Source organism: Wasmannia auropunctata, unplaced genomic scaffold (genome assembly GCF_000956235.1).
Source record: "Wasmannia auropunctata unplaced genomic scaffold, wasmannia.A_1.0 LD335514.1, whole genome shotgun sequence".
In the NCBI taxonomy this organism is placed as follows: Eukaryota; Metazoa; Arthropoda; class Insecta; order Hymenoptera; family Formicidae; genus Wasmannia; species Wasmannia auropunctata.
The window spans coordinates 94405-103169 of record NW_012027376.1 but is presented as its reverse complement, the minus strand read 5'-3'; the positions used below and the strand labels follow the sequence as shown (position 1 = coordinate 103169).

General features: G+C 39.1%; 3 protein-coding genes across 4 annotated transcripts; 2 read left to right on the top strand and 1 right to left on the bottom strand.

Annotated features, from left to right (window-relative positions):
- Positions 1 to 834: 834 nt before the first annotated feature.
- Positions 835 to 5104, bottom strand: LOC105456854 (mediator of RNA polymerase II transcription subunit 28-like). 2 transcript variants are annotated; one of them, XM_011701190.1, is made up of 4 exons: positions 4819 to 5104; positions 3783 to 4134; positions 3507 to 3706; positions 835 to 1047 (listed from the first exon to the last, which is right to left on the bottom strand). In XM_011701190.1, the coding sequence occupies exons 1-4, from the start codon at positions 4876 to 4878 to the stop codon at positions 835 to 837; spliced, it is 825 nt and encodes a 274-aa protein (XP_011699492.1). In that variant the 5' UTR covers positions 4879 to 5104. The 2 variants fall into 2 exon arrangements, with proteins under 2 accessions (XP_011699492.1, XP_011699493.1); XM_011701191.1 differs by lacking the exon at positions 835 to 1047 and adding an exon at positions 1812 to 3402.
- A 111-nt stretch (positions 5105 to 5215) lies between these two features.
- LOC105456853 (anaphase-promoting complex subunit 13) lies at positions 5216 to 6395 on the top strand. The gene is made up of 3 exons (XM_011701189.1): positions 5216 to 5344; positions 5751 to 5795; positions 6067 to 6395. Exon 3 carries the CDS (start codon positions 6095 to 6097, stop codon positions 6329 to 6331), a length of 237 nt encoding a protein of 78 aa, XP_011699491.1. The 5' UTR covers positions 5216 to 5344; positions 5751 to 5795; positions 6067 to 6094; the 3' UTR covers positions 6332 to 6395.
- Positions 6396 to 6414: 19 nt separating this feature from the next.
- Positions 6415 to 8275, top strand: LOC105456852 (AN1-type zinc finger protein 1-like). Its single transcript, XM_011701188.1, has 2 exons — positions 6415 to 6859; positions 6972 to 8275. Exons 1-2 carry the CDS (start codon positions 6434 to 6436, stop codon positions 7359 to 7361), a joined length of 816 nt encoding a protein of 271 aa, XP_011699490.1. The 5' UTR covers positions 6415 to 6433; the 3' UTR covers positions 7362 to 8275.
- The last annotated feature ends 490 nt before the right edge of the window (positions 8276 to 8765 follow it).

The window sequence follows — 8765 nt, the reverse complement described above, 5'->3', positions numbered from 1 at the left end:
GATTCAATCTCGAAGAACCAATATCATAAACTAACGATATAATATAAAGAAATAGGAAGAATATATCCTTTTATATCCCTATGTGTACCAAGTAAAATCCTGTTGCTTACATCACACATAAATATCGTTAGTATGTACAGCTTATTGCCACTTCATTTGCAAAGTAATTGATCATACTTTTTGTCATTCTACGTCAATGGCGCATTCCGTGCGCCCACCCTTAAAATCTTATTTCTACGATTTCTACGACTAGTACAAAAAATGCAAAACCATCTTTCGCGCGCGCAAAACAGTTTCAGGGAGGAATGCGAAAGAATGTTCGTATAATCATAGCGTCAATCCAAAGTTGGATCACAATAAAAACTGGCACTGTTCAAACATATTTGCCATTGAGACCGCCGATAAGCTCCGTAAATTATGACACATTTGTACGCGTTTGTTGTATTTTCACAATATAACGGTAACATACACTTCAATCATCAGTGTTTCATCGTCATTATCACTGATGCAGCACAAATCAACAACCATGACATCGAACACAACATCCAACGTGACAACCAAATGTGCTCGACCGTGGAAGTACAAACGTAGTGTCTCTTCCACAAGAAGAACTTAAAAATTCCACACGTATTATGTACACGGCGGAGGTGGCTGCTGTTGCGGAGAGGGAAGGGGCGCCGCCGCAGCAGCTGCGACTGCGGCAGCAGCAGCGTAGGACGACGGGTCTGAGGGATCGAGAAGCGGTGGTGGCGGAGGTAGACCACTGCCACCGCCGCCTCTTCCTCTACCTCGGCCTCTTCCACGACCCCGGCCCCGGCCCCTCCCCCTTCCGCGTCAACTCCGCCTCTCTGGCATCCCTATGTTGCTCGTTGTCTTTTCCAGGTAGGCCAGGGGCCCCTGCAGGGCGCTACTGCCCATACCGCCGACCGGGAACCCGGTGGCTCTGCCACCTACACCACCCTGTGCCATGAACATGCCCTGCTGATTGACCGGTACACCAACCCCTTGGAGGCCGGATGTAGGTGGGCCACCAGAACCCTGTTGCACCTGCAAAGTCACATCAAATGAGGATGTGAGAATCAAGATGCGACGAGGATGTAGTTTTCTCTGAGACGTGTGTTATGATATAAGCAGCGAAGATGTGCAGTACAGTAAAAGTGCGTGTCTATCTGAACGTATGCATGTACGTGGAGCATACTCTTGGACAACTGTTTCGTGAGAAAGCTAGTAAACAGATAGCTGCTATCATTCGATATTTCTGATATAACATTGTAAAAAAAAAGAGCTATACGCGTGCTACTACTCCGTTATATTTTCATGAAACAGTATGCTCCAAGAGTATGCTCCACGTACATGCATACGTTCAGATAGACACGCGCAGACGAATGATAAGAGTCGGATTTATCAGGAGTAACGATAAGTAGACGAGGGAAATGAAAGAAAGCACAATATTTTTTTTTCTTTTCTTTTGCGATGCACAAAGATATTTATTCCGCAACTTGCGAACTAAGATATAAGTGAAACGGTATCTCCCAGCAATGGCTGTAATGCTTCCTTTATGAGTCACTTGCAAACTTAAGATTTAAAGCCAAATTCTACAATAAGCCGTAAGCCGTTGAAAAACTGACCAATCGTAATCGATTATTCTCCTTATCATATTCAACTACGATTGGTCACTTTTTACAGCTTACAGCTATTTTAGAATAGGTTTAAATGCTCTGTGTATCACTATTTATCATATAGGTGTGTGTAAAAAAATGTCTTTATTCGCGGAACACATGTATCAAATTATTTGCAGAAGAAACTCAACGTTATTTTATTCATTTATTTTAATTTTACAAGTAACAGTTTTTTTGCCATCAACTTTCAGAAAAATCATAATGCAGTTTGTGTAACAATAATTACTTGATGCGCATGCATACAATATCTACATGCAGTGAGCATCTTATATACAAATATCTTTTTCTACAAATACAGGATATAACGCGAAGAAATATCACTCATGAGAAAAAATATTTAAAAAAATAAGATGAAAGCGTCTCCTGTATGTTCATCGTTTCGCTACGTCTCTATTATATTATCTTATGAAATGATATAAAGATCACTACGCGTCTTGCTATTAATATGAAGTATATCAATTATGAACACTCCTAAGTTTTATTGTTGCTATTAACAGATTTATTACATTTCTTCGTCTTCTTTTTTTTACTAGGTATTTGTACATATTTATTGTATATAGATAATATGTACATTAGGTATTGTACATTTATATTTACTGTTTTGGCATCGTTTTACAACTTTTATATATCCTTCGACACTCCTCGTAATAGAAATTTATACTTTTATTATCTACTTTTATCATAGTTAATTATAAAAAGACATTTTAATCTATTCTTTTATAATAATACATTTCTGTTGCTTGTGGGAATTATATAGGAATTATATAAGGCACTGATGTTATGCGCAACATTATAATTGTTGTGTACGCGGCGAGACCGATTGTCCCGTCTCCTCGGCGATTGAAAACTACTGCTTGAAAAAATTATTATCTAACATTCTAAAATGAGTATTTCAGTCTTCAACGAGAAAGAGAGTGTTCTTGTGTGTGTGTGTTTTGTTTAATATATAATTCTTGTATAAATGTGATTCTTCACACATACGTCTTCTTTCGCACAGACATACGCACACAAGCAATCACACATCTCAAAAACTCGAATAATAGCAATAGGGCATAACATGTATCATTATATGTATATAATATATATTATATATACATTTAAAAGTTAACAAATTTACGGGTTTTCTCCGTGTCTTGATATAGTCTTAATGTTATGCCAACATTTCGTGAACGATGCTGTTCACGAAACGTTAGCATATCATTAAAAATGTACAAGGAGAAAAAAAGCCCGTAAACCTGTTAGCACTTTTAAAGAAAATACCCGTAAAAGCCTTAAGAATTTATATATTATAATATATATTATATGACAATGAAATATACACTAATGTGTATATATTAACGTAATTAACAAAATATAATTGATATGTATAAAAAAAGCCAGATTCCCGTGATATAAGTATGGCTGCACAGTATACGAATAGATTTAACATCTCATATAAAATTTCATAAAAAAAGGAAGATAGATAAATTACTCGAACAATTTGATCAATTTACAATTTGAAATGGGACTATGGAAAATCGCTGATTAACGAAATTATAGAAATTATAAAAAAAAATATATATATATATATAAATCAACATCCCAAATCAAGATTAAAGAACCACAATATTTCTCTGCAATCATTCTCTTCAGTCCAACTACAATCAATCTCGCCAAACTTCTTAGCCCAATCAATATAATCAATCGCTTCGTTCTCACACTCTTCTTCTATTCCTTCTCTTTCCTTTTAATCAGTAAAAAGCGTACATTCAATATCAAATTTAACAACAATCTACCCGAATAATAAGAAAATTTTGACTTTGGTATCATTTAAATTAATTTAAATACCTGCTGTTGCAATGGATGTTGCATTTGCTGCTGCAATTGTTGCTGCAATTGTGGATGTTGCTGCTGCTGCTGCTGCTGCTGCAATTGCTGTTGCAATTGCTGCTGATGCTGCAGTATTTGCTGTTGTTGCTGCATCGAGGCATTACCGCTGCCACTCTGCGCCTGCTGATTCTGCCCGCTTTGATTTCCATTGGGTAAGCCTATTAATGTCAATGTTATTGAGTTATTTGATTATTATGATTAGATAATTGTTATTATTATCATTACTTATCTTACCACTGGGTGCTGGCCCTTGAGCAGGGGACTGCGCCCATCCCTGCAAATCCGACAACATATTCTGCCAGACGGCGATCTTGTCGTTATGTCTTTTTATCAGGTCCTCCTTCCGCCCCAACTCCAATTTCAGCTCGTTGATTTCTTCCTTGACCAACAGCTCGGGCTTCAGCGCAGACAGAAGAAATCTCTTTTGCAGGAAGAAAGCCTCCATCTGCCTGGCCAGGTCTATAAACCTCATGGTGGCTTGTTCCATTTCCGCGCGACCTTCGTCTTTATCCACTGTCATACCACCAGACGCACCAGTACCGCTGTTGCCCAATCCCTCGTCCTTAGTCAAAATACTCAAACATTGCTGGAAAGAGACAATCGAGATTTAATAACCTGTATTGACATTCTACAACATTTCAGCAACGTTGATATGATCTTTTAGATATTTGGAAGCAAATTTAGAATCAAATAATACTAAAAAACTAAAATAAATACACACACAAGATATATTTTTATATTTTTGTTATATTTAACTCTTATAAATGTTTCTTTTAAAAATCCTTTCAAGCATGGTAGTTACATGTTCTTAAACAAGTTATAGAAAGTTGAGCAAATTTACATGCTCCATTCGAAAGATCAAGACTTATACTATTTCTACAAACATTTATTATTACGTAGAATTATTTTTCTAGTATTTTTCATTTCTTGTCGCATCACATAGTTAAATTTCGTCTGTATACCTTAAACTGTCGATTACTTCCTAAAGAAAAATATTGATAAACCCTCCAATTACATTCAATCACATATACTCTCAAACAAAAGGATAAATAAAAATTTCTATTTAAAAATTGTTCTAGAATACCAATAACAACGTCAGCGTACGTCAACAATGTGGGCCAATTTATTGCGACAATTCTACTTTGAGTTTTACGTGTCACTTTTGCGAGGAAATGCCACGTCGGAAAGGCTCCTCGATTATGAATATTAACAATTAAGCGGTACGATAAATTAACGCTAACACGAGACTATGTAAAATTATGCGTTCTACCTGAAACGATTCCTCGAACTCGTCGACGAGGTTACCGCTGCTGTTGGTCGGCGTCGCCATTACGATGTTATATCCGCGCGAGGCGGATCCGCGTCGTGCGAAAACAATCGCCAAGATATTCCACGGTTGGCGCGGTTACCTCCTCGACTGAATTACTCCGATCTCGTGGGATTCGTGGGAATACGCCGAATTCCTTCACTCCTCCCGCACGCGACACGCGACGACGCAACTCCTCCCCGCGCACGCAACAACCCCCTTCCCCCCGCCTTCCCGCCGATTATCCCGGTCATAGACATACAGCGTCTATGATGATGAAAACAACATTAGTATTCCGCGTTCACAGGTCCGATCTTTGTATTGCGCTTGCGCGTTTTCATGGTCCTATGAGACGGTGACGATCATCTCTCATCTGTTATCACTTTGTTATTTCGTGCTCGTGATTTTGCGATTTTTGCGAATTTTGCCGATCTTGGCATTGTCGCTGGACCAGCTGATCTCGAGATTCTCGAGTGTTCTCGAGCTCGAGGCACAGTATAACCAGTAGGTCCACTCAGTGAAAAACTGAGTCTTCGCGCAGGTATCGCCGCGCAACTTTTGTTTTGGGTTGGATCCAATGAAATGCAAGACGATAGGAACGTACATACATATGTCAGACAATTTATAAGCAATTACATCAGAAATTTTCTTTAGTGATCACTCCTACGAATAATTGTTACTAATAAAACGTTTTATTCGATTGAATTTATTGATTATTACACATTGAATTTATTGATTTACTGTATCGAATCCATATTACTTATCTGTTTTATTACTTGTGAGGCACTTTTCTCAATTCGGTCCTGGATTTAACATGATGGATGCTCACGTGATCCGGAAAAGGAGATCAAAGGTGCCGACACGAAGTGGACCTACTGGTTATACTGTGGCTCGAGGTATCCACGATCAGATTCACGAGTTTTCGAACTTTTCGCTCGGTGGTGAGTAGAGAAATTGTCTGAATCACATGGTAATTGTTAGAAAATATAAATCAACAGTCATTTCTATTTCCATTTGAAAATTTTACAAAAAGTGGAGTCGAGTCAGTTAATTGGCCTCTGAGAGGCACAGATGTTTTATTCGCTTCTTAATCTAAATGAAAATGAATTTGTACTTGATCCCCACGTAGGGATCTCTATGCGATATTCAGTCAACTTAAGATTTGTTAATTCTCTCGAAATAGTATTGTAAGTACAATGATGTTTTCCCAAGCCTAAGTGTGTTGACCGTCGTTTACGGGATGGACAGTCAGGTGTGCGGGGACGGCAGGCTGATAGACGTGATCGACGAGGGCTGGCGCAAGGAACGTCTGCCCATTGACGACATCTCGACGCCGGTGGCCGAGCTGCCGGATCCCGAGAGCGACAACGGCGACTCTCACATGACGTTGAAGGAGCTGGAGCAGAAGTGGAATAATCTGGCGCTGAGCTCTCTCAGCGACAATCATCTGCACTCTCCGACGCCGCTGCACAACTGAACGTCGTTTTCAGTCTCCCCAAAATCAGCCGGAAGACGTCAATAAAGCCATTTGTAATCCTTGATATCCTCTTTGTCGCTGCCTTGATATCCTCTTGTCGCAATGGAATTTCCGGAGACCGGCAAACGCTGCTCGGTGAAGGACTGCAAATTGTTGGACTTCTTGCCGTTCGTGTGCGAGCATTGTCAGGTCACTTTCTGTAAAGAGCATTTCAATACGGACTCGCATGAGTGTTCGAAAACGGAGAACACGAAATCTGTCGTGGAACAATCGGCAACAAGCTTTCTGTGCTCTAAGGAATCTTGCGAGGACGCATCCCCGATCGAGATGCCTTGTGCCAGCTGTAAGCAGCACTTTTGCGTAGCGCACAGGCATCACGGATGCTTGGAGTTGAGCGAAACGGAGAGGACGCAGAAGCTGAAGAAGTGGCAGATACCAAAGAAACAGTTTGCGGAGGCAAAGGCCATAGTAGATCAACAAATCGCGGACAGTCTGAAGAAATCCAAGAACACGACATTGGCAAATAAGGTACTACTACACGTTACTTAAAATAAATAAAATAAAATGAGATAAAAAAAATGATTTCAGCGTAGTTAGTCAGTGCAACTAATACAGATTCGCGTCTTCTTCTGCTTCGCAGGTACAACTTATGCGTGTGAAATGTTCCGCGATCGGCCCCAAGAACGTACCGACGAGCGAGAGGAGTTACTTCCTCGTACATTTGCCGCTCACAGTTAAGAACAAACACATAGGCACGTCGAAGGGCGCCTTCGTCAACATGCACTGGACGATCGGCAAGTGTATAGACTCGATAGCGGACACGCTTAAGGTACCCAACAACAATAACACAGCCACCGCGAATAAGTTAAAGCTCTTCCGCCATTCCACCGGAGATCTGATATGCAGCACGATGGATACACCTTTAGCCAAATTGTTCGAAGATACGGCTGTTTTTGACGGGGAGCGAGTTATCCTGGAATATTCGGATAATGTACCTGATAACGTAATAGATTCGTCTTTATATAAATAAATATATTGTATGCATGTTTTGCGTTGTAATGAAATTTAAAAATAACGGTCCACTAATCACGCAACTATTGGAACAGCATGATTTTTCTTCATGCTTGTGATATTTTATACGATTCTCTCGGCATAACTTGACTTATCAATGGCGAAAGAACACAGCTGTTAGAATAATACTTGTTTATTACAAACTAGAAGGTTTTATATATATCAGTTTTACATTTATTCTTGACAAAGAGACACCTAAATGCATTAAACAAATAATTTATACCAGATTATTGTCAGACTTGTTTAAAACAAGAGCAACGATATTTCGACTTTGGCACTGGACGTTTCTTGTCTCATATACATGAGTTATGCTAACGCAGCGACAGATAAATGTCAAATTAATAATATCATGTTCGAAAAACAAAAATGTGCGCTCATTCGTGATTTCGTAATACAGATATGGCATTGCATACACTATAAGTGAATGAGAATTACCGTTAATAATTATCAGTATCGTAAGTTTCAACAGTGCACGTACATCCACTTATTTATAGGAGAACAATACTTATTTGTAATTATTAATTACAAAAGGAAAAAAAAAAAGGTAGAAGTAAAAACTGCTTACATATGCGTTACCCTAACAATTAAAGGCGTTTTAAGAAATCAAAACGGTTCGACCATTTCATTTACACCTAACTAGTACGAGCAAATAAATTTCTCAAAGATTCATTTACAAGGTGACATTCGTCTCTAATCACAAATTCATTATGCTCTAACTTACTTATCTCAATGGAAGTAACATATGCAGAAAGTGTGCACAACGACTATCTGGCGTTATCTGAAATAAGCTCCCTTATGAAATAAGCTCCTATGTCACTTATTAATAGTACATCAGTGTTAACCATTAAAACAACTTTGTGTCGATGCTGAAAATGATAGAATTCATTGTCTATGAACCATCTCGCGTTAGAAAGACGATATCAGATCTGAATGCAGCCTTAATTTAAGCAAGTTACCGCTGAGTATTGCACAAAGTACATTGAAATCGCGATGTAAACAAAACAAAAATTTGAACACTTACAAATTGGCTCGATAGAAAAAACGCTCGAGAAATGAATGTTACATGTAATCATGAGAATCATACAGCGATTTTTCTAGCTACGATGTAACAATGTAAACGTAACGCATCGGTAGCGTAACACGCTTAGTGAAATGCATATTACAGAATTCATCATGATGAATGTCTCTCTCACTTTTGTCTTGAATGCATTTTCGAGTCGCCAAGTCACATTGTACAGGCGAATGCATTAATCGTGTCCCGTGCGGCATTCACAAGAGCGTGAACAACGTAACTCGCCGAATGCAAGCGCGAAGCAGTCATGCAATGAACCGTGTAAGCGAGAAGATGCGCTTTCCTGAGTAT